Source organism: Notothenia coriiceps, unplaced genomic scaffold (assembly GCF_000735185.1).
Source record: "Notothenia coriiceps isolate Sejong01 unplaced genomic scaffold, NC01 NC01_scaffold00026098, whole genome shotgun sequence".
Classification (NCBI taxonomy): domain Eukaryota; kingdom Metazoa; phylum Chordata; class Actinopteri; order Perciformes; family Nototheniidae; genus Notothenia; species Notothenia coriiceps.
In genome coordinates, this window is record NW_011358799.1 from 351,314 (window position 1) to 375,720 (window position 24,407).

The following is a 24,407-nucleotide window of genomic DNA, read 5'->3' on the forward strand; positions in this document are numbered from 1 at the left end:
GAGGGGCTAGGAGGTGGGCCGACCAACTGTGGGCAAATGTGTGTGTGTGTGTTTGTGTGTGTCTCAACGGTCTCAACGTAGCACGAAATGTGTCTCCTCGCAGCAAAGACGCTCACATAACGGGAGACGTGCTAGTTAACGGTTTTTTGATATTTAAAGTTTTGTTTTTGTCGTCTTAAAGCTGTGTCGATGTTATACTCTGTAAATTAAACATTCCGCTTGTTAAACGCAATATTTATTGGCCAGGAGCAGCCGACTTCGTTTCTCCTAAAGAGTGTCCGCTTCCCCTCCCCTCGATGAAGCGCTGCGATGCCCTCTGATTTTATATCCCTCCTTAGCTCGGATCTCGACCTCAATTCTCCTAAATCCCTATATTCAAAAGGTAAGCTTTTATTACTTAAACGTTACAATGAAGACAGTCATCTGTTTGGTGTGGTTTAATACGTATTATGAATGTCTTATGCGCATGTTAAGCTGCTAGCTAGCAGTGGTTAGCTTTTTTTCTGCTGTTAGCAAGCCTAGCTAGCTTAGTTACTTAGCTGCATTTGGCATACGTGCATTGGCGATTACCTGGTTGGTTAGCTTTCCATGTCACATGCTTTGAAGATCATCATACACCAGATTACTCTTCTAATGATAACAGTGACACGTTATACTCCATTGATGTGATTTAATGCATCAATGTTTATTGTGCTGATGGCTAGTATTATGTTAGGTACACACTATGCTCGATCACAGCTACGTGTGGTTCAGTCACTACATTGTTCAGTGTTAAAGTCTTACTGGGATTGTGCAAAGGTGTGTGTATGCATGTTTAAATCGCTAGAGAAGGACGAAGTGTATAGCATGCATGTTGTGTGTATCCTCCTTGTCTGATTTTGTTGGATGACAGTCCCTCTGTTGTTTTGGTTTTTGTGTGGAATTGAGCCAGAGTTGTCCTCCTCACATTCTCTGGTTTCACAGAAAGAATGCAGTCACTGGCACTTTCAAGCTGAGGGCATGGCAGGCTGCCTGTCAGGATAAGGGGTGCTGCCATAGTGCCACATGTAATCTATAATGGGCTTTGGATACATGCCAACTGTTGTTATTATTAGGTGGGTATTACTATATCCATAAGGAGCTAGACTCGTTGTGTCTCAGCTTGGTTAGTGGATTTGTCCTGGCTTTCAGCAGCACTTTGTCTGCAGGTTAATTTCCTCCCTGTTAACAAGGGTATCAACTTCATTTGTAGGGAAAGTGACTGTGATTGTGGTACTCAACACTGCCATCGCCATCTATCATGTTATTGCTTATTCATGAGAAAGCCTTGTATGTTGTGTACTGAACCCTAAGTGGTAAACTGAGATGAATGGATTTATGCATTTTGATAGGACACAGTAGTGGACCCAAGGGTTTCCTGTTAGTTCACCACCTGGTCTTAGATGTTGTCCACATATTGATGGTTAATAGTGTTTATACCGATACAATCATTAGCTGCCTGCTGTTGGACCTGCTGTTCTCACATCTGTCTTTCTGCTATGTATAGGGTGCTCATGTGCTATCAGAAATCACTGCTATGTGACCCTGAAATGCTCAGTTGAGCCTGCCATATGGTCACACTGTATCACATGATGACCATTTATTTATATCTCAGCAATTGGGTGTGTGCTGGTCAAGGTAGCAGAAGTGCTGATCAACGATCTAGTGAGAGACATCATGTATCAGACTGTGAGAGAGTGAAGGGACAGCTGGCAAAATTGTCTTTTGGCATGCCAGTAAACAATAATACACATTTAGTTGGTCCCATTTGGGTTCAAAATTAGTCAAATGTGAAACCTCAAAAGTAAGAATCATAATGCATCTTAATAATGATACCTTTCCCCTCTGTATTGCCACATTTACTTTAGCAAGACTTAGTTATTGACATCCAACCTTAGGAGGAAGTATGGCTTATTATATTAACTTCGGATCTATTACCTCTACAACTCACATTATCTTGTTACTCTAGTCTAAAATATGCCGTAATGAAGAAAATGTGTCCTTCTTGGAAACTTGCCAAAGGGTTACATATTTGATATCATCAATATTTATTTTGCTTCAACTTCAAGGAGAAACGTTATGTGATTTTACATGTTCATTTTAATGGCTAAAATATAATATAATATGACACAGCTTGTATATTATCTAATTGTGGTCCACTTTTCAAGTGTTTTAATTTAGATGGAAGGAAAATCCAGAAAGATTGTCTTAGTCAATCTTGAAATAAGGAACTTTTACATCAACTTGAGAACCATAAGCTGTCGCAACAGTGTGTGGGATCAGAATTCACTGTGTTGAACCATTGTGGACATGTATTGCAGCTCTGTAGTTTTGGTCCAACCACAGAATGACAAAATAGTGTAGAATCAGAAAAAGCCATTTGTTGATAGTCATTTATTATTTTATTTTATGAGAACAAACCTACCATGTCTAGAATTCAGCATGTGATCCATGAAATTAGTTAATTTGTGTTTGGTTCTTCCGTTTTATTATTGTTCCTAAACTTAATGTATTAATTTCTGTGAATGGATCCATTAGGCTCATTTACTGTCAGTCGACTGAGACGTATAAGAAGAAATGATCCTTTTGGAACATGCTGCCTCAAAAATGTGATTGACACCTCCATGACTGTTCATTACTTCACTGCATCTTTTGAAAACTTGTACAGTAGTTAAGTTCACGTTATAAATACCATTAAAGTTTGTTTTTTAGAAAGGTTAGATATATGTATAGCATTTCTTTCTGTATCTTTGATTAATAAAGTGTCCAGTCATTCATTGCCAGTGCATTTCAAAGTCAACCGGGATGGTGTAAAAAGCCCAAAAAAGGCATTCTTTGTGCTTTGAGTGCAGTGAGAAGCTCCTTTTTCTGCACTATGACTTGTGCATTTTGTTACGAGTTCAAGAGAGTCATTAAAGGAGACATTATTCGGCACTGAGACATATTCTTGGTCTGAATATCTTTTTTAATTTTTAACCAAAACAATGCCCTCATGTATTGTCTATTCATCTGTCATCCCCCATCGTAGCCACAAGCCAGCTGCAAAGAATAAAAATGGAATGGTGACCTTGCTGTTTGGCAAACCTATATGGCATGTGTAATGTGAGCAGTGCATAACTTTGAGATGAGGTCATTTAATTGTTCTAAGTGTAGGGTTAACTCGGCCCGCCCCATAGCTGACTAGCATTTTGCTAGCTCCCTTTTTATGGGCATATTTTGATGAGCTTGTCGAGCTTTGCACATACATTTGGTCAACTTACTTCTTATCACACCAAAAATCAATCCCAGAACATAGTCAGTGTCCCGTTTTCAATTGGTAGAAAAAGAAGGAAAGTTAAGCTTCATATTTCATTTCAACTAAGGTCTTTGAGTGAAGACAAGCATTTTATTATCTTTTGTAAAGAACCTCTTTCTGAAGGTTGCCTCTATCAATCAAACTTTTTGTTTTACAATGTTTACACGGTTCAAATTAAAGCCATTTCTAAAGTAGCCATAAATCCTTTTTTTGTTTTGATCTGTACTGCAAGGATGCGTGGTAAATCAGAGGAAGCACCTCATTCTATCCAGAAACAAAGCCACGCCACAGTGTATATACAAACACTGTTTTGCCTACTGCTCCCTCCTGGGCAGTCTGCTGCATGAGTGAATTCAAAACACTCAGCGAAGTCCAGACTGTGCTTTTACAAACCCATGGAACGCGAATGATTATGTTTGTGTGTTTAAGATAAGTAGACTAAATATTATTTGTAACTACACTAAACTTATTACTGCTGATGAACAAATACACTCAATGTGTGGCAAGCAAATGCGGTTGATAAGCTCAGTGGAATCAGTTATTTTCACATTGAGGCATGTTTCACTCATTTGGGCAGGTTTCGCATCAACTGGATTTCAAGAATGTATTAAAATGATAAAGTATACAGGAAGGAAACATGTGCACGCAAAATCTATTGATTCATTAGAAATACGATCTCAATTGTAAGTTTATTTGCTCCTGTACCAAACAAGCAAGCACTCAAGGAGAGGGAGTGTCCCATTGAGACCTGCACAGTAACATAGTTTAACCAGTGTTGACTCCTTTCCCTCCGACCAATGCAATCATCCCACCTGGCTTCATGACTCTCCTCCTAAACTGGGCTGGTTGTTAGGCGACTTCTGCATCTGCAGGCATAGTGTGGGTCTGTGAAAGGTGACCACCAAATGTGTTCATTATGTGAAAGCTCTGGTTGCATATGAATGGGCTCCTGGCAGGTTGAACACGCACTCAGTAGACTCGCATCATGCACACATCTCCAGTGTGAAAGGAGTAATAGTCAGAGCTGAGGTCATGTCGGTTTGCCAGTCAATCTGTAATGCATCCATGCACAAAGACTCTCTCTCTTCACACCACGAACAAAGCACAACAGACACAGATGGAGCGTGTTTGTGAGGGTCATGCATACTTTGCTGTTTACTTCAAGGCCACAATACATATTATCTTAATGGCCACTGTCCAAGACAGACTGGTTTATTGGAATATCTTTGCTCGTTATGCTATTTTAAAAGTTGGGAAAAAGAATTGTCAAGGTTTGTTTGATTTAAGTAAACTACAGTACTGTAGCCCTTTGTGTGATTTTGTGTTGTCACTGCCTCGACAGCGTCGTTGACATCACAAGTGCGAGATCATGTGTCTTGTCAGTTTTACCGTTCTGCTGGTGCTAAGTCATGGCTGAGTATCAGGTGACTACTACACAAGCTGGGTGCTGCCGATGCACAGCTTAAATATCCATGTCAGGGTGTTGATGGGCTGCTGTTTCTTAGCAACCAGACTGCTTAATCAAGTGTTTATCTGCCACCGAATACAGTTTTTTCCACTGCAGCGGCAGTGGTTGGTTATACTCTTGTAGGAATCAGTTCTCCATCAAATATTAAGGAATGTCTCTGTGGGTCTTATTACATTAAATTGCATGGGAGGCTAATTTAGTTTATCATAGGATAGACCGTGTTATGTAACTGTCTGAAGAAGTATCTTTTGTATTAAATGGGAGAAAAAATAAAACTTGGATTATGAGACCCAGGTTTGCTTTCAGTCAAATCAAAGGAAAGCTCTGGACAATTTTTGAAAATAAACAACAACCACAAACCTCTGTGAAATATAGAAGTATTTTGGTTATGACCACCACAATTACTGAGAACAAAATACATTACGTTTGACACAATTACATTTTTTTCGGCAAAGATAAAGACTGTATTCAAAACGAGAAGTTGGGTCTTTTTGAATTGAGTTCAGGGCCGTCTGAGCATTTGTGGAGCCAGTGGCCAGCTGCACTGGCTTCAGTTTCTGGCCTATGATAATAATAATCTAGGCTCTGTGTTCAAGGGGTTTAACTTGTGTGCATACCATCTCAAGTTACTGACAGCAATAGAAGATAGTTCTATTTTTAAAAATGGTGAATTGATTTGCCATAAGGTTTGTGCATTTCAATGGCCTCCAATTTCTGATCCGGCTTATGTAGGGCTGGGAAAAATCTTATATGATACTTTTATAGTCTTTTCATGAAATCATAAAGGTTTAATCATATTTTATAATGTATTGATGCACTGTAATGTTGCCTTTATTGATGATATCAAGCACGTATTAACTCAAATGCCTTAAAGAATCTGATCGGAAGTTTTTACAGTATTCTATTCACACAGAAATATACAAAAATAAAAAGCTTACCTTGTGGTAATGTCACTATTTGTTTTTTGAATTACCAGAAAACATGCAATGTTGTTATATTTGTTGCAATCCTAATATAAATTAACCTATTTGTTTAATACAATTTTGGCCATATCACCCATCATTAAGGCAGAGCTTCTGAACTCTGAGCCAACAGACATTTGTGAAGAGTTGGCAACCTTTTTTAGTTACACGATCCTGTAACAAACTATTTAATATCTGTTTCAGAACCTAATGTGTCTCTTCCTGCTCATTCTTTATCACAGAGTCGGTATATGACCTCCTCCCCAAAGAGCTCCAGCTCCAGCCGTCGTCCACCCAGACAGACCCACCCACCATGAGCCAACAAAGTGGGGGAGAGGCGGGATCTCCCCCCTCTGCAGCCGTGGCTTCAGGTGAGCTACCTGCTTAGTCCATGAAAACCATTATCCGGGGTCAGTTTCCCCTCGCCAAACTACCCCCAAGACAGAAGGGGGAGAAAGTAGAATGTCTTTTATCAGTTTCTGGGGGCAACTTCACCCTTTCACCAGTTTCTGAAATAAAAACTGTTGTGCCTATTTAATATATTATATGAACTTGTATAGTTATATTTAGCTACGGTATTTTAATACTGAAATAATCTCGATTTTTACTTTGGTACATTATGGCTTTCGTCTGATTCAAAATGTTACTGTGCTTCACATCAGGGGTCAGTGTTTACCCTGATTTGAAAGTGGGACTTTTAAAAAAAAAAATAGGATTATCAATTCCTCTATTATAAAGCAAACCCCAATTAGTGAATTTGTTTTGTATAATATCTGAGTACCTTCTGTCTGTTGGCTTGTTTGACATGGGGCTGTTAGGTACTTTCTTAATATCCGAGCAGCATCTTTGAATTTGTGTTGGGGCTATTCAGCTCTGCAGCTCTTCACCTAACCAGTTCACTTTATAAAACTGGAGGGCTGAAAAGAAGATATATTTAAGAATCGCTAAATGTAGGTTAAAGTCCAACCTCCCTTATAATCTAACTAAACTATACCATCTAGTGGCAGTGACTATAAGCTATTCTCAATAGCTTCTAAGTAATGATAGTCATCATTCCTAATCCTCTCTTCCTGGAAAGCTTTGCTCTAAATAACAGCTCTAAGAAATGGCAAGTTCTCCATAACAGCATGCTAACATAGCTTGTTCTTTTTTATTTCACCCTTTTCTTTAGCAGCACTTTCCCATTACATGCTTATGCTTTATTTTTTATTTTCACTTTGCTTTTTAGACCGTTAAATACAGGTTTCCTAACTTGTAGAGATGCAGCGTAACCAGTAGTGTAAATCCTCTCCAGCATCCTTTTATGTTATGGTATTAGATTGTCTTCCAGAGTCTGGAGTTTAGCACTTCTGGATCAGTTTAACTCTCTGAAGTTGTCAATATAGTTTTTATAAGTTTTGTTTTCATTAAGTGCCTGAAACAGCCTATGCACATTTGTCATTCACACACTATCTTTAACACACGCATACAACAGTAGGTCATCGGATAATTGATTGAGGTCTCAAACTTTTGTTTGTAATCAGCCGATATTCTGAGTAAATATGAAGGTTCTCTCTCTTTATGAAACAGTGAAGTTGCCCCTAGCAATCATTGGACTGTCTTTTAAATTAATTTAGCAAAATATGGTCAGATCTTGGATCATGGTTCACGATGGCCAACATCAGCTAAAAGCTCTGAAGGAATTAACTGGTCTACAGTGTTTGAGAGAGCACTTTTGTTAACCTAGCTTTAACTAACCTGTCTGACTCAGCTGACCCTAAGCAGTGCTGATCAAAAGCATGACTACTGTTATGTTTGTCAGATTATCCTTAACCTAATTCTCGTGCTGTCTATAAATGATCACCTTCAAAAGTTACTCCTTCTTCAGTTTATGAATTCATCCAATTTACTGATTGACAGAAGTTGAATCTTGAATGATCAGCTCTCTTGTTGCTCATTGGCTGTCTCGTTTTTATTGCAGGAAGTTCCCTCTGAGGCAGGGAGTGTCTGCATATAAAATGGTCTGCAGTTCACTGCTCCATAGGTCAGAGGCTTGTTTATTCTGTCTCCATGGCTACGCTCAGTCCCAACTAAATCTTCCAATTGGCATGCGCAAACTACTGTTTACTACTGAATGCACATTGCACAAACTGTACTGTAACCCAGACAACCCTGGCAAATTTAATTTGGCCTCATTACCAGCTTGCAAATTTGGCTGTACTAGAAAGTTTGATCAGATTTTTGTTCTGTTTCTTTCTGGCAATGTGTATGTAACAATTTGTAGCTTGCTTTTGTTTTTGTAAACAAAGCATGTCGGTTTTGTCACATTGATTTTAATTGAGAAAGGTTTCGTAGGAATCAAAACCTTGTGGGAGCTAAAGTACCCTTCTCAACTTTAACTTCAGAATATTTAATCAATGCTTGACGGCTCTCGCATGCACAGTGAGAGCATATAACCCACTACAGACTGTTGAAATTAGAGTTGGGAAGAGGGGAAATCAATACAAATCATGCACAAATTCAGCTGCTTGAATGGGACTGCTAGCCTGCACTGCGCCGAACATCTCAACTAACTTATGTATCTGTATATACTACCACAGATGCCACCTATTCCACCTCGAGCCCCTTGGCCTCCTCCTCCCTGGCTATGGGAGCCCCGTCCTCTGGCTCTTCTACCTCCTCCTCAGACCATCTCAAGGCCCCCCAGCATCTCCACTCCACTGGAGAAGATGGAGCTGCAGAGATTCAAGGTATGGAGGGTGCTGTGTCGGCCCCCAGCAGAGGAGCAAACACTGCAGCAGGAGACATAGGGTCAGCAGTGTTGTCAGGGCCAGGAGTCCAGCAGCCTCAGAACACCCCGTCCAAACGGAGGCCTGTGTTGAACATATCCCCCCCGCCCGAGGACCTCTTTGACGACAGCCAGATGTCCTGCCAAGAGGAGCCTTCAGTGTCCGCTCCAACGGGTCCAGACTCGGAGCATAGCAGCAGCATGTGGGCCGACGACTCTGTCTCCAACTTCAGCTTGATCAGCTCCGTCTCCTACAACGACAACACAGAGGTGCCGCGCAAGTCTAGGAAACGCACCCCCCGCCAGCGGCCTGGGCCCAAACCTGCCCATCCAGAGGACAGCATGGACGTGTTCGATGCTGGCAGCGCAAAGGCCCCTCACTTTGTCCTGTCCCAGCTGGGCACAGACAAAACCAGTCCCAGGTGGGATGACCCTTGCTCAATGCCCATTCTGTCCGCATGTTAACTCAGAGCTCCCATGTCCCTCTTTTGGAATACAGTTAAGGTCATTTAGTTTTGTTCTGTCTGGGATAATATCATTTCTTGGAGTGTTATTAATGTTATGTTATTTTTTGTTGACTTGCAGCTCTCTTGAGTCAGGAACTGCAGTGAAGGGTGGGTCACTGTCTACTCAGTACCCCCAGAGGAGTGATGGGAAGGAGCTGAAGATCCTGGTGCAGCCAGAGACCCAGCACAGAGCTCGCTATCTGACCGAGGGCAGCAGAGGTTCTGTCAAAGACCGCACTCAGCAGGGATTCCCAACTGTCAAGGTGCAAAGAAGGCCACAGGAAACATCTTAACACCTATGTAGGAAGTGACTGAATAAGGCCAAAACTACACAGGACACATTAGAAATCTCATGCCTGTTCAAACGCATCAGAAACATTAGCTAACTAACGAATACATTACATTTAGCTGATGCTTTTATCCAAAGCGACGCATTAGCACATTTTTGTTTTGAGCTATTAAGCTTTATTTCACAATGGTAGAATTCTGTATTCTGGGTGGTACATAATTATCTTACAAATCAACACCTGACCTAATTTTCTGAAGGCTAATAACTTTAAACTAGATCATACTGTGGTGACTTTAGCTCTTACTTATGAATCTCTGCAGGAAAGTGCCCTTTATTCATCAATAAGGCACTTAACCCTCGACAGCTCCACTGGGGCTGCTTAGTGTCCCGCAGATTAAGCTGGCTGTGTTGAGCAGCGCTGGGATGTAGCAGCTCCAAAACTTAAATAATGTATCAGATGCACATTTGGAAAGGGCAAATAGAAACAAAACCCAGACATTAGCACTAAAGGGTTTTCTTTGTTATCATGGGCACAAAACTAGCACTTTTTCAGTAGAAGCCAAATACTTGTAAATATGTAAATACTTGTTTACACTATATTTAGAGATCAAGGCTGTGATGATCATGTGGTTCGGAACATTATGAATGAAATGATAATCCTAGATAGAAACAACCCATAAACCCCTCTATGTGAGGGACTCAGAAATGGTGTTGGCTGCCACTTTATCTCTTATCGTATGACATTAAGATGTGTGTTACACTTTATTTAAGGCTGATTGTTATAAACCTCCTGGGCCATGGGAATTTCCCATGTTTGACCTGTGCACAGTGTAACACTAGGATTAACATCCCCACCCTGTTAAAAAGTTCCACATCAAGATGGGATCTCTTGCAGAACCAAATATCAAGTCTATCTCTTTAAATCTCCTGAGGCTTATTATGTCTTCCTGCTTGAACATGTGTTTTTGTGTCCATAATAAACAAGAAGATATCTGCCAGTGTTTTGAGGGTAAATTAAAAGTTGTTTACACACAATCTCTTTTGCTTTATCCCCAGTTGGAAGGTGTGAATGAACCAGTTGTGCTACAGGTGTTTGTAGCAAATGATGCCGGCAGAGTGAAGCCTCACGGTTTCTACCAGGCATGCAGAGTAACAGGGCGCAACACCACTGCCTGCAAGGAGGTGGACATTGAAGGCACCACTGTTATCGAGATCCCTCTGGAGCCCAGCAGTGAAATGACACTCGCGTAAGGGGGGAATATTTTGTGGAAAAGTATCCGATAATACTTCACAGTGTTGATATTTGAGAAGTTCCTTGCATGCTTCTCATGTATTCTTCAACCCGTGGTGTTTCTGCAGGGTGGACCGTGTAGGTATTTTGAAGTTGCGTAATGCAGACGTGGAGGCCCGTATCGGTGTGGCAGGGTCCAAGAAGAAGAGCACACGAGCCAGGCTGGCGTTCAGAGTCAACATCCCCCAACCTGATGGATCCGTCCTTACTCTACAGGTCACCTCTTCACCCATCCTCTGCAGTGAGTAGTGAAAGTACAATAAGAAATCCAAAATTATCTCATAAAAGCAACTCTTATCATTAGTCTGAAGCCAAAAATATAGGAACCACCAACAGGCTTCATGAGGTTAATTCAAAATAATGATTTGATGTGTTAAGCTTATGGACATGGAGACATCGTTCTCCTCAGATCATAGAGAACTTTCTGTCATTTATTTTTTCTTCATTCTTCCTATGCTTTTTGTCAAACACTAGCTAATAGGGGTGTAACGGTTCACAAACATTTCGGTTCGGTACGTACCTCGGTTTTTTGGTCACGGTTCGGTTCGGTACAGCAGAATTTTTTTTCACAAAACATATCAATCAATCAATCAATCAATCAATGTTTATTTATATAGCCCAATATCACAAATGTTACATTTGTCTCAGTGGACTTCACAGTTTGTACAGAATATCAGTATGACAATACGACACCCTCTGTCCTTAGACCAGTGGTTCTCAAAGTGGGGGGCGCGCCCCCCCAGGGGGGCGCAGAGGCATGACAGGGGGGGCGCGAGAGACCAGGAGGAAAAATGGTTATAAAAAAAAAAAAACATAAAAAAAAAAAAAATTTGTTTTAAAAATTATTGATTCGAAAATAATATTATACAGTACTATTACGTCTGGGTCTCTGTGTTTCATTAAAGTTTGGCTCTGTGTGTGTGTGTGGAACGAGCCATTTTGTGTGAACACAGAGACCCAGACGTAATAGTACTGTATAATATTATTTTCGAATCANGCGCGCGCACACCTTTTGAGAAGGATTGGATCGGAGTGCCTCGCCACACATTGGGAGACCGCTCAAGAAGGAGTGCATGCGGAGTTTAGAGGATTCAACGAGTGCTTGCACAAGAAGAGACAGTAAGTTCTCAATGCCTCTCTGTCTTCCTGTGTGAGTTATTTTAGTAGTCAGTTTCAGGCGGGGTGACTGCTGGAAAGGGATCACTGTATGGGTATTTTTTACACCAATACGCTTTATTGGTCTACTACTTTATAGCAATGGAGACAACCATCGTTTCCTTTTTACTTTTTAAAAAGTAGTCATAACCTGTAGTTATGCCACACAGACGTATGAAAGTCAAAGATGGTTTGGAGAAGATTGGGGATTTTATATTTATATACCTCTGACCCTATTTCAATCTGACTCACGTCCTTATGTAAAGACAAAAACTATTCTCAAATTTTCTGTACATTTATTCGTGTGTGTATTTCTCTTGAGAGTGTGAAAAAAGATTCAGAACCGACACATCGTTTTGTCGTTTTTCATTATGTTATTGTGTCCTTTTTCCACCATCAGAATGTAAAAGTGCTCGCAAACAGTGTGGTCTAGAGGTGAGTTGATCAGTCTAGAAATCATTCCTAATTCCACTCCTCTTTGATGGTTATGCACATCACCTTTTAGTGAGTTACTCAGAATGAGTTTACGGCCTCACCCACACAAACGTTGTACGAGAATCCTCACCCCACTCGCTCCTCCAGTGTCTCATTCCTGTCCTCTATTTCACATCTTGCAAATGCTAGATGATGAAGATGGATTACCATTAACATTAAAACATGATAAATCCCCTGTATCATAAACTTGTAGTGCATCACTTAAGACTTTGTCTGTATCATTTAGGTCTGCAAACGACACAACTCCTTCAACACCAAGCCCTATTTGCTAAAATAGTTATTCCTTCTCTTTACCCAATGAACCCTTCCGACACAATGCCAAATCATTTGTTGCCGGTTTCTAATGAACTCATATAAGTTAATTGAGCCGCTATACGGCATAATTATCCCACATTTCTGCAACATCAAAGCTGTCTGAATCTTAAAGTTTACCATGTCATGCTGTGGAGCCTCGCAGATGGTGTTGGGGTGTTGCAGCCCTCAGCATCCCCCCCTTCGATGTCTCACTGTCTCGCAGACCTCTTCCATCTGCGAGAAATGAAGAACAGCTCACATTGTCCCGCTCCTTCGCAGCATGCGAGCTGCGCAACGTCCCCCCTACAGGCACAGACCACGCAGCATTCTCATCTGTTTGTCCGTACTGTGTCAATTTCTGGTTGCTAACAAACGCCATTGTAACACGTATCACTGATGTTCCGCTGTAACGGTGGTGGGACTCATCAAACAGACTGGGCGAGCTGCCAATCAGAGCACAGTGGGCCTCATAGGGAGGGGGGGGCTCCAACAAGGCGTTTAGGACAGAGAGTTGAATACACATACTATTACAGAGATGCTGTATGAGAAACCAATGTGAGTTTGGAACCATTGCACAATGTAAATCTATTGTAGTAGACCTCGACAATAGAATTATGATCAGTAGAAATGGCCATGACATGGGACCTTTAAACGTTGGTGTGGTTGAAAGGATGAACGGAAGGGAGCATTTTCTAGCAGGTATATTTAAATAAAAGCGTTTAGTAGGGTAAGACATGAGAGTAATAGTATAGAAATGAGTAACCAAAGTGTCCAGAAAGCAAATGGCACCGTCATCTCAGCCTCCAGATGGTGTCAGAGCTGAGCTGAGGTCAGTGTGTGTCAGCAGAGGAGAGACAGGCAGAACCTCCCCCCCCCCCCACTCACTGTAATGTGCTGCAGCAGCACCATCCCATCGCCTCCACCCAAACACCACGTCACATTCGTTCTGAACATGATGAGGAGGAAGTGCTGATTTAAGATGAATGTCAGCTAAGAAAAGACATTTCATGATGAGCAGGATTCACTTTTGATTTGGATTGAAATCTGCATGTTTAGTGCGCAGAACTGAGGTAGGTTACTCCAGTCACCATGTGAAGGTGAGAAAACCATAGCAGCTTTATCCTCCTCAAAGAGAAACCAGAAGGTTGAGGGATACAGAGGGACTTAACGGAAATTGTATGTATTTCCGTTTACCTGTTTTTCTGTTATTCTAGATCGTTGCACTTGGGCTGTAGTGCTCAGAGTGCTACAAAGTACTTTGGTAAAACTAAACAGCAGTCTCTTATTCAAGAAATCATGACCACGATCTCTTGTTGTGAACAGTTGCATGTAGGAACTATTTTCACACCATCAAACTACATCTGGCAACCACATCAATGAACATTTACAAACAAGTGTGCGTGTATTTAGATTCTGCTAGCTCACCTGAGTTATTCATGTTGTCATTTCCTACCATCAAAAGCCCTCTTGTCCACGGGGAGATGCTTTGTTCTGCGTGGTGATAGGGTTTGTGGATGTTGTTTGGTATAAAGAAAAAAACTGAAACTGCTCATTACAAGACGTGGATTTTATTAAAGGACCCTGTTATGCTTTTTGGTTTCCCTTTAATGTAGTGTGTTAAATAGGTTTTTGTGTATGTAAATGCTCCGCAAAGAATACATTCCAAGCGGTTGACCAATCACAACAGAGGTGGCCAGCTAACCAATCAGAGCAGATTGGGCTCTGGTTTCAGACAGAGGGTGAAAAGAGGTGCTGCAGCACAGGCAGTATGAGGAAAATAAAGAGCTTTTTGAACATTAAAGCATGGAAACAAAATACAAATATGAACTTGAACAATTAGCATAATAGGTCCTCTTCAAGTAACCAAAGTCATGATTTCTGGAAAGAGACATTGCTGTTGAGTTAAATATGTTATATATTCCAACATTCGACAACTCGCACCCAAACAGTGTGTTGGAGCAAAATGTCCCTTTTTTAAATGTAAGTTTCTGTCACTGCATCCTGTGTTTCTGCCTCATCATGTAACGCCCTCTCCTCTTCCTCCCGCAGAGCAAGAGGCTGTACGCCATCCGTCAGCAGCGTGATAAGATGATTAAGGAGGGGACGTACACCCCGCCGCCCTGCCACTCAGGACAGGCTAACCCGTCTCCATGAGGCAGCAGCTCTGCACAGGTCTTCCTGTTCTCATCAGCTAGCCATATTTCCTGTTCCCTGTACAATTTAGCTAATAAATGTTATTATTAAATATCTAACCATTCACGTCACGTCTTCTTTTTTCACTTCATGCTGTGTGTGAAGAAGAAAAGATTGAAAACATCTCAGTACTTTTAATAACTTATAATAAAAATACAAAAACGTAATATGCAGTAGTGAAGTATTTTTGTACAGGAAGTATGAGGAAATAAAGAGCTTTTTGAACATTAAAGCATGTAAACATGTCACAGTAGAGACTACATACTAATATGAAGCAGAAAATGAGCGTTATAGGGCCAGGATCCTTAAACATTATTGCATCAGTAATTATTGGTCACAACAAAACATATACTTGTATAACACTCACATGGGCAATACTTTTAAAACTTGAAGTCAATTATGTTTGAAATACTAACACACTATTTCAAGTATGTAATAACTTACAAACTTCAATATAGTACTTTTGATGATTTTCTTTTAATCTAAAGTGTGTAATGTGTTTAGTCCAAAGCGGTTAATTCTTGACGTGATAATTAAAGCATTCACTTGTGCTCTATGCTTGCCTTATACAGAAATGCAGGGAATAATGGAAACCAGGCATTCTGGGAGTGATGATGGCAGAAAACAAATAGCCTAAATGTATTAACTAGCCTAACTGAATAGCCTCACCACAGCTGGATAAATGCTTTAACTACAGTCCATTTTCTTCACTGACCTCATTTAGTAAATCGTTAAATGGTAGGTAGTAAGCGCTCCTGAGGGACGGCTCTATGATGAGGTTGATATGAGGGAGTGCTGTTTGTCATCCCTGATTCAATTAACAGTGTTTCGAGTCCAACTGATGGGATGATCAGGCTCTGTGAAGCACCACAAGATGGAGCCAAAAGCACACATAAGAAAGTTAGGAAATTCATGAAGTCTCTGAAGAACCAAACAAGTTTCTACCTTTTTTGGTTTTACATGCAGACATTTCTGCTCTTTTTTTAGGGGGAGATTTGCAGGAATAGAATTCTTGAGGTGCTTTTGAAAATGACTGTGTGTCTACATTCATTAAGTAAAACATACTACATGTAGTTGACATTGCGGTTCTCAAATTAAATATCATACAATTATTAAATACATTAAATGTACAATTTGAAACTTTTTTCTGTAAGGTTTTGTGTGTGGTTAGTATTAACTGTCTTTGTTTGGTCAAAAGCCATCTGATTTGGAAATCTGAAAATCTCTATATTTCTAAAATCCTAAATCCCTCACATTTTTATAAGTTGTTTAATTTCAGTAATAATTATTGTACATGACGTAATTGGGTGAAAAGACCAAGTACTGAAACTGCATTTCCTTTCAGATCACACCGGCAAAAATAATATATGAATTGTTTGAACAGTAACTGGTGTTGAAGTTGCTTCAAGTTTGGAGTTTTCCCTAAAAAATGTCTAATGTTACAATGATCAATAATCTGATTTACTTTTTATTGCCGGTATAGCTGTGTGTAGGAATACATGTTTTACTGAGAATGACAGTCAAGCTTTGTCTGAAGGCAGTCAGACGGATTGTCCCCTAAAAATCCAAATTGGCTTTATTAAGTTAAAAAAAATACAGACATAGATCCATTACTCACAATATCACATGGTTTCAATTGTTTACATTTTTGGCAGCATCAGTGGATTCATGTCAGGAGCTTCAGTTTGATATGTACTACAGCCCTGTTTATACTGAAAGGTAATCACCAATCCAAAGAATGAGCAGTGATAGTCGAAGTGATCTTTACACCGAGTTTATCGTTGCGGTTCATGTGGTCGGTCAGTGCATCAGCTGCTGTGTGATTAAAGTGGCTGCAGCAGCACAGACCTCTGATCAGCTGTATGGAGGGAGAATGTGGAAGAACCAACACTGACAAATTCCAGTTAATTTTCAATCTGAATGAAAGGAAAATACATAAAGGAATAGTTTGGATTTCTTAAAATGTACGAGGTACTTACACAAAGTCAGTGTATTCATTCATTCCCCCAGTTTTTGAGGATCAGACAGCAGTGCCAGCACAGAAGCTAAGAACACGTACCGCAGTGTATGGGGGAAGAAGAAAAACGCCTGAAAAAAGCCATCAGTTTAAGGGTACGCTATATTTTAAAATACTTTTGCCCCTTTACATTGCTGTTAAATAGCTAGAGTCTATCAGGAACTTAAGCTGATACTTATGCTCTTTCAAAGCCACCAGACTCCATTAACAACTTTAATTTCATATTGAAGAAACCAGGAAAGTTGTTGTAACGGTTAGTTTGTTTGTGATACTGTTGGACTTTCATGTTTCAAAGGGTTGGTGCTGATATACAAGTTTTCTGTGCGGTAAAATAACTGTTTTCGTCTATGGACTTGTGGCTTTGGAGAGAGTCTAAATAACTATAACCATAAATAACGTCTTCAGGTAAACGGAAAAGAGCTATCTGACTGCAAGGTAAAGTGATGTCCAGAGCACTACGTTGCTTTCTTTACCCTGGAAGACCCTAAGGCATATGTACGCCTACTGTTTGTGGATTTTAGCTCGGCTTTTAACACACTGCAGCCTCACATCTTGCTTCAAAAACTGATAAAGATCAGTATAAATCCTTTTATCTTGAAATGGTATTTTTCATTTTCAACCAATCGCATTCAGCACGTCAGGGTCAACAATGCCCTCTCAGAGCCCCGGACCATCAGTGCAGGAGCCCCCCAGGGTTGTGTGAGCACCCCGGTCCTCTTCACACTGTAATCAAACGATTGTACGAGAATCCACCCGGATAATTATATCATCAAATTCTCAGATGATACAGCCATCCTTGGTTAATGCACAAAGGCAGCAGTTCATCGGCTTATCACTTTGTGCAGTGGTGTGATTTTAACCATCTTGTGCTGAATGTGAAGAAGACTGAGGAGATGGTGTGGGACCCAAAGGCAGTGGGTGACCTTAGGCCGGTGGTTATCCACAATGAACCCATAACTCAGGTCAGCTCCTATAAGTACGTTGGTGTTCATCTAGAATCTAGTACACTCAGCTGGAAGGTGGTGGGGGCCACATCATTGATGTACTGGCCACCAGGGGGCCGCAGATTTACTTGGAACACACACACAAAAATTCCATGTGTTGTATGTAATTATGAACAAACATACTAAGTCTGACATCTTCATTGACATTTTACAATCAAAGGGAACATACCCAAAAAATGGGAACATCCTCTAATAAGCTCAGTAAACAAATATTGTCACGGTTTGTGAAACAAGCAGGACCCAAATGCAGATATAAACTGAAACTTCCTTTATTTCAAGGCTATGATATATATGTACAATGACAAAACAGAACACTCACCGCAGAACTAGTCATGGAACAAGACGAACCGACCAAGACAGACAGACAACCCAGAACTTAAATACACACAAGACTCAATCACACAACAAGACACAGGTGAGGAGGGAGGAGAAAACACAGGGGCCCAGGTGAACATAATCAGACAATTAGACACACCAGGGAAACTAATGACAAGACAATAACCCAAAGGAAAACATGACATGGAAAACAGCAAAAACACCCAAACCTACAAAACTATAAACGTGACATAACATGAAAATCGTGACATAACCCCCCCCTCAAGGGACGGATCCCAGACGTCCCAAAAAAACAAAAGTCCAGCAGGGTGGGTGGAGGGGTCTGGAGGACGGGTCTCGGGAGGACGGCCCGGGGGCAAGGCAGAGTTCAAAAAAGGGGAATTCGGGCGGACGGCCCGGGGGCAAGGCAGAGTCCATGGAGGGAATCTCGGGCGTACGGCCCGGGGGCAAGGCCGAGTCCGAGGAGGGGTGAAGACCAGACAGCTCCGGAGGCCGGTCAGGAGCCGGTGTCGGCAAGATCCCCCATGGAAGAGGACACAGGACCNACTTGCTCGCTCTATGACGCGTTGAACCCAATGTGAGCAAATTACTCTGAATGCTGCGACGCAGCACCTGAGATTACTTCCAAAAAGTTGTTCACATTCTCAATTTTTTACGTTTAACGTTATATTCGTTCGGTACACTTCGGTACACATGTGTACCGAACCGAAGGGTTATTCGGTACGGGTACGTATAGCGTTACACCCCTACTAGCTAATATGTCATGTCAGTTTTAATGATCAAACACTTCTGTCATTCTCCAGCCCAACCAGCAGGAGTGCCAGAGATCCTGAAGAAGAGTCTTCACAGCTGCTCAGCGAGAGGAGGAGATGAAGTCTTTATCATCGGAAAGAACTTCCTCAAAGGAACCAAAGTTATTTTTCAGGAGAATATTGCAGGTGCTGAAGCAAACTGGTTGTTCTATTTGTATCTCTCATCTCTATGGATATCTTTCTGAGCGTTATACCTCTGATGGGCGTTAAAAGAAACATATTTTTGTTTGTATTTGCAGATGATAATTCCTGGCAAGCTGAGGCTAAGATTGACATGGACCTTTTCCACCAGGTAAATGCAGCTAAATGACATTATACTCTGATGCTCACATTGACCATGCATACGATTTGACTTCAAAGGTGATTGTTCTCATTGATGTCTTCTGTTTTCAGAACCATTTGATAGTGACAGTCCCTTCGTTCCAAAACCAGTCAATCACTTCTCCCGTTTCTGTGGGAATCTACGTGATGACCAATGCTGGTAGATCACATGAGGCCCAGCCCTTCACCTACACTCCAGACTCAGGTACAGCCACTCGCTCAAGCTTATACTAGTCCTATTTTGAGGATGATTTGAGCATTGTATTATACTGTTTGAACCTAAAGTTACCTGTATTGGTCGTATGAATCATTGTATGAATAGAAGTTACAGCAAATATGTTTCTGTGAGAGGTTGCAAGCATTCATTAATGAGAAAGGAATATCTATCCTGTGTTTCCTCCATCACCCACAGCTGATAACTCAGAAATCCGGACAATAAAAACAGAGGGACCCTCTCTAGTCAGCACGTGTATATTTGATTGCCAGATCAAATCTATATCTTCTGAGCAAACTGACAGCTCCGCTCCTCCTTCCAAACGACAAGAGGACACACCAATGGAAGTGTCTAGCAATCCAACTCCCACAGATGTCTTTAAGGTAAAGTACAATTCATTCTCAAGAAAGCATGACCAAAATATCTGCTTCAGAATTGCAGACGGTAATATATTTGTCCCCTCTTTTTTCTTAGCCATCCCCTGACCCTATTGTCGTGGTGCAGCAGACACTGGAGCTCAGCTCTAACCCTCATCCAGGTGGAGAGTCCTTTCAGAGCCCAATGCCCCTACAACCTGAAGACGTGGAGCTCTCCCAGGTGCCCCCTGTCTTTCCTAGCCTTGAGTCTCTCAGCCCCATACAGAAGCAAGACATTACCCCCACAACCTCGTTCCCAGTGCAGGGCGATACCACAATCCCCCCTGTAACACCAGAAGTCCCTCAGCAATTTCTCAGAGATCCTCAGGACAGCATACCTCCTGAGAGTTCCAATAGTAGCGGAGGGGTCGTAGTCTTGGCCATGTCCCAGATAGCGACTCCCTCTCAGCCCCAGCAGTCACAGGTACCCCTATTCCCCCAGGATGGGGTGACCCAGATGGAGAGGGCAGTAAGGGAGCTACAGGCGGGAGGAAACACCACCTTCCAGCAAGTGTTGGAGGCGGCTGTAGCCCAGCAGCACCTCAACTCTGTGCTGTACAGCCCCACCCCCTCTGCAGACACCCTCCAGCAGCACGTCCAGGAGAACATGAATAGCCTTAGATTGGGAAACACAGATAATACACTTTCAACACAGCAACAGCTACAAATACAACAGCAACAGCAGATGCAACAACAACAGCAGATGCAACAGCAGCAGATGCAACAGCAGATGCAACAGCAACAACAGATGCAACAACAACAACAGATACAACAGCAGATTCAGCAACAACAACAACAACAACAACAAATACAGCAACAGTTTCAACAGCATCCACACCTGCAGCAACATCAAATCCTTGGTAACCTTCAGCAGCAAGGTCTTAATAACATGCAGATCCAACAACAACAACTTATATTACAGCCACAAGACCAGCAGCAACTGCAGCAGCAGCACATTATAGAGAATATTCAGCAGCAACAACATCTGCAGCAGAATCAGCAACAGCAAGTCCTCAACAGCATCCAACTTCAGGATCAGCAACAACAAAATCAAATACTTACCAATTTACAGCAACATCAGCTACAGCAGCAGCAGCAGCAGCAGCAGCAGCAGCAGCAGCAACAACAACAGCAGCAAAATCAAGCGTTGAGCAACTTGCAACAACAACTGCAGGAGCAGCAGGTGTTGGAGAATTTACAGCAGCACCTTCAGGCGGAGTTGCTTCAGCCCCAAATCCACTCCGCTCCCCAGGTCCAGCAGCCAGTGTCCCTGCTTCAACAGACTGGAGAGCTGCTCACCATTCAGACCACCTTCCCAACACAGCCCCCCTCCCACACATCTCCCCCACAGCAGCTCTTTCAATCGCCGCGGCCCCTCGCTGAGACCCAGAGCCCCCAACAGCAGGTCCAGGCTGCCCTGCTTCAGAACACACTGACAGTTCTGACCAGTGGCAGTCTCAGCTCAGAGCAGCAGCCTACAGGGTCAACGTTGTACCTGTCTCCAAACCCTCAGCCCCAACAACAGCAACCACAGCTGACATTCATCTCCTCCATGGAGACCTCCAACAGCCAGCCCCAGTCTGTCGTAATGTTTCAGAACCAACCCCAAGCTCAGCTTTCCCAGATGCAGCAGCAGAGCACCCCAATGGAGCAGCAGCAGTCTCCACAGCAGAACCAACAACAGCAACCGCAGCTTCTCCAGCAGGGAGGCTCCCTGTTCCAGAGTATCCAGAACCACTCCCAGCCTAACACCGTCCCTCAGAGCCAGCTTTCCCAACCCCAGCAGACCGGTCTCTTGCTCTGCACCACAGATCTTGACCCCCAGGCTATTCCCCCAACTATTCTCTTCAGCACCCAGACACAAGGCCCTTCCCAGATGGGGAGCATTAGCGTTGGAATCCAGCTGCCTGACCCAGCAGAGCCCATGTCCTTCCAGGACCAGAGCTCCTCAGGTGGAGGAAACGTGTCCTCCGCTGAGAACCGGCAGCAAAGCCTGTTCCAGGAACAGCAGCCAATGCAAGTGGGACTAAGTTCCAGCAGCGTGCAGAGCAGTCAGCCTGTGGAGCTGTTCCTGCCTCAGACCTCTCTGTCCAGCCTGCAGAGCTCTATTGGCTCACAGGAGCTGAACCACCAGGCTCCATCCCCTGGCACAACCATCTTTGTGGTCCAGGGCAGTGTGGGGGTGGTAGCCAACCCTGGCCAGCAGCCCCCGGAGCAGCTTTTCCAGACCACAGTGGGTGGAAACGTGGCTCCACAAGGACAGGCCAACCTGTTTGTGTTTGGCATCCAGAATGGTAAATCTCCATTTTTAGTACAGTAAATCCAAGCTAAATGTAAGTCTTGCCAAAGCCTTTACCTGCTGTTTGGTTATAAGGATTATTTCCATTCTCTCTTCCTCCTAGACTCGCCCCAGCTGCTCAGTTCCTCCGGACCCACCCTCGCTGCTCAGAGCCCGCCTCAGAGCTCCAGTCACATGCAGCCTCTGTTGGACCAGCCAATGGGACAAGCTGCCTCCACCATGCCACCTAACATGCATAGCAGCTTACAGAGCACCCTTCAGGCCCAAATGCAGTCAAGCTTAGAGAGCGCCATGCAGACAAACACACAAACAACTCTGCAGTCCAGTTTACAGGCAACCATAGAGACAAGCCTGCCGACTCCAATGCAGACCAATCTACAGACACAGAGTAGCTTACAGAATCAATTGCAGGCTTCAATATCTGCATCGTCCAACATCGATAAATTTGAGGACATACTGGAAAGCCTACAAAAGCAGTGAAAAGTGTTTAAACATCCCTACATTGACCAGAGTGCGTGGTGTTTTGTGCAAATGCCACAACATTTAGAAAACAATTGGATATTTAATAATTAAATGCCCCTTTACCTAAACCTCAATTATACGTTCTTGCAATTGTTTTTATTGAATATTTTAAATATTAGAGCCTTCATACATCCATCGTCCTTGAATCGAAGAATCCGCCTTTGTTATTACTCCTCTTGCAGGATCAGAGAGGCCTGTAATAACTGCTTTATCCATCAGTCTCAAAAATGCAGAGTTTTGTTGTTAGTGTTTTTAATAATATGAGTCTGAGATGATGATAAAAAAACCTACCAGGTTTGGTGGAGAAACTGGAAAGGGATAAAGAATGTCAGCAACAGGGAAACGGGAATAGTATTGTCAGAGTAGGCGGAGCAGATTAAAACAGCCAGCGATTAAGTGAATATCAGATTGTGTCAGAAAAAAACTGAATCTCATGTTGTGAGCGCAAAGACTTCAAGCCCAATATGAGGGGAAGAGATGTGTTTTTGTCTGTTCATCATGTGAATATCATTTACCTGGCATAACAACAGGGATAAAATATTGTCCCCACTCAATTTAATCTAATGACATGACAGGATATTTTGCAGTTAATTAGACCCTGGTTTTGCACATGTCATCAATTTGACTACTCTAAGAGTATAGACTGACAAATTAAGTACATTTGTAGAATGTTTGCCTCCATTATATGTGCTGCACATGAGCAGACTCTAGTAGAAGAGAGTTTGAGCATCGATCGACTCCACAAAAAATAACTCACTCACCAAAATGGTGATCAGTCAATACATTCTGGTATTGTAGGGGGTTCCCCCAAAAAATAAGAGGGCCTATCAAACACTCTCAAATGAGATTCACCCTTGTGATAACTGTGACTTGGCTTTTGGTTCTGGCACCTCCCAGTGTTTTCATAGGTCAAGGCGACAATACCGGGCTTGGAGAAGCTTTTTTGTCCAATTTTAAGAAGCATTCAACTATGTAGTGTGTGTGTATATATTTTTTGTTTTGAAGAATTGGTAACTTTTACAAATTTAATGTGGATAGAAAGAAACGTTCCACTTGTGAAAATGGAGTGTCGTGTGGTTTTATAAACATTTTATCTCAAGCACTTTATAACCTCTAGATAATCCTTATATTCGTCCACAGCTCTCTACTGACCCAGCTGAATTTGTACTCGGAACTATTCAGTTAAAAAAACGAAAAAAGTAACACAGCAGTTGTCTTTGTAAAGGTAAATACATCTTAATCAAGCATTTTTACATTATTTTGTAGGTCTATGACAACTTTGTATAGGATGTCTACTCACTGTTGAATTCCTCTTTGTATTCAGTCTCAGTGGTCCAGTCTAAACAAACAGCCATTCCCACAAAAGCATTGTCAATTTTCAGTGTTGGAGTGGTAAGTAGGCCTTTGTGTTTTACACACTGACACAACACCCTAAAATACTGATTTGTTTTAGTTAGTCCATGAAATGAAGGGGTTTTCATCGTATTGTTATTTGTACCATTTACTGTCCAATCTGTCACTTGAGACTGTTTTACCTTGTGTTGTGTTAGATATTTAAGTTTTTGTCTCAGTGTTGGTACCGTGTGAAGTTGGCATCGAGTGCCCGTCCCATGTGTTGTGAACAGGGGCTCACTGGTAAATGAAATCTCTGTTACATAGAGGCCGCCATTTTGATCTATGGTGCTATGTGCAGGCATGGTGGGCACTTCTGATGTGATGATAGTACATAACAG

General features: G+C 42.1%; 2 protein-coding genes and 1 long non-coding RNA gene across 4 annotated transcripts; all 3 read left to right on the plus strand.

Moving 5' to 3' along the window:
* Nucleotides 1–6,027: 6,027 nt before the first annotated feature.
* LOC104956552 (nuclear factor of activated T-cells 5-like) lies at nucleotides 6,028–20,601 on the plus strand (the record flags this gene model as incomplete). Its single annotated transcript, XM_010784048.1, has 11 exons — nucleotides 6,028–6,114; nucleotides 7,704–7,766; nucleotides 8,323–8,932; nucleotides 9,096–9,279; nucleotides 10,362–10,552; nucleotides 10,665–10,837; nucleotides 18,894–19,028; nucleotides 19,142–19,194; nucleotides 19,296–19,428; nucleotides 19,636–19,820; nucleotides 19,912–20,601. Coding segments are annotated over exons 3-11 (2,307 nt in total), but the record flags the coding sequence as incomplete, so codon positions are not given.
* Nucleotides 11,652–14,900, plus strand: LOC104956545 (uncharacterized). The gene is made up of 2 exons (XR_799570.1): nucleotides 11,652–11,715; nucleotides 14,590–14,900. It is a non-coding gene; the product is annotated as an uncharacterized lncRNA (long non-coding RNA).
* LOC104956544 (putative mediator of RNA polymerase II transcription subunit 26) lies at nucleotides 20,598–24,141 on the plus strand. Of its 2 annotated transcripts, XR_799569.1 has the most exons (3): nucleotides 20,598–22,147; nucleotides 22,256–23,899; nucleotides 23,999–24,141. XR_799569.1 is itself a non-coding variant. In XM_010784040.1 (2 exons), the coding sequence occupies exons 1-2, from the start codon at nucleotides 20,602–20,604 to the stop codon at nucleotides 22,630–22,632; spliced, it is 1,923 nt and encodes a 640-aa protein (XP_010782342.1). In that variant the 5' UTR covers nucleotides 20,598–20,601; the 3' UTR covers nucleotides 22,633–24,141. The 2 variants fall into 2 exon arrangements, 1 of the variants encoding a protein (XP_010782342.1); XM_010784040.1 differs by having other exon boundaries at nucleotides 22,256–24,141.
* The last annotated feature ends 266 nt before the right edge of the window (nucleotides 24,142–24,407 follow it).

Coding starts and splice junctions, on each gene's coding strand:
- LOC104956544 (XM_010784040.1), top strand. CDS start 20,602: ATGCAACAACAACAACAGATACAACAGCAGATTCAGCAACAACAACAA. Junction 22,148..22,255: donor TGTGTTTGGCATCCAGAATG/GTAAATCTCCAT, acceptor TCTTCCTCCTAG/ACTCGCCCCAGCTGCTCAGT.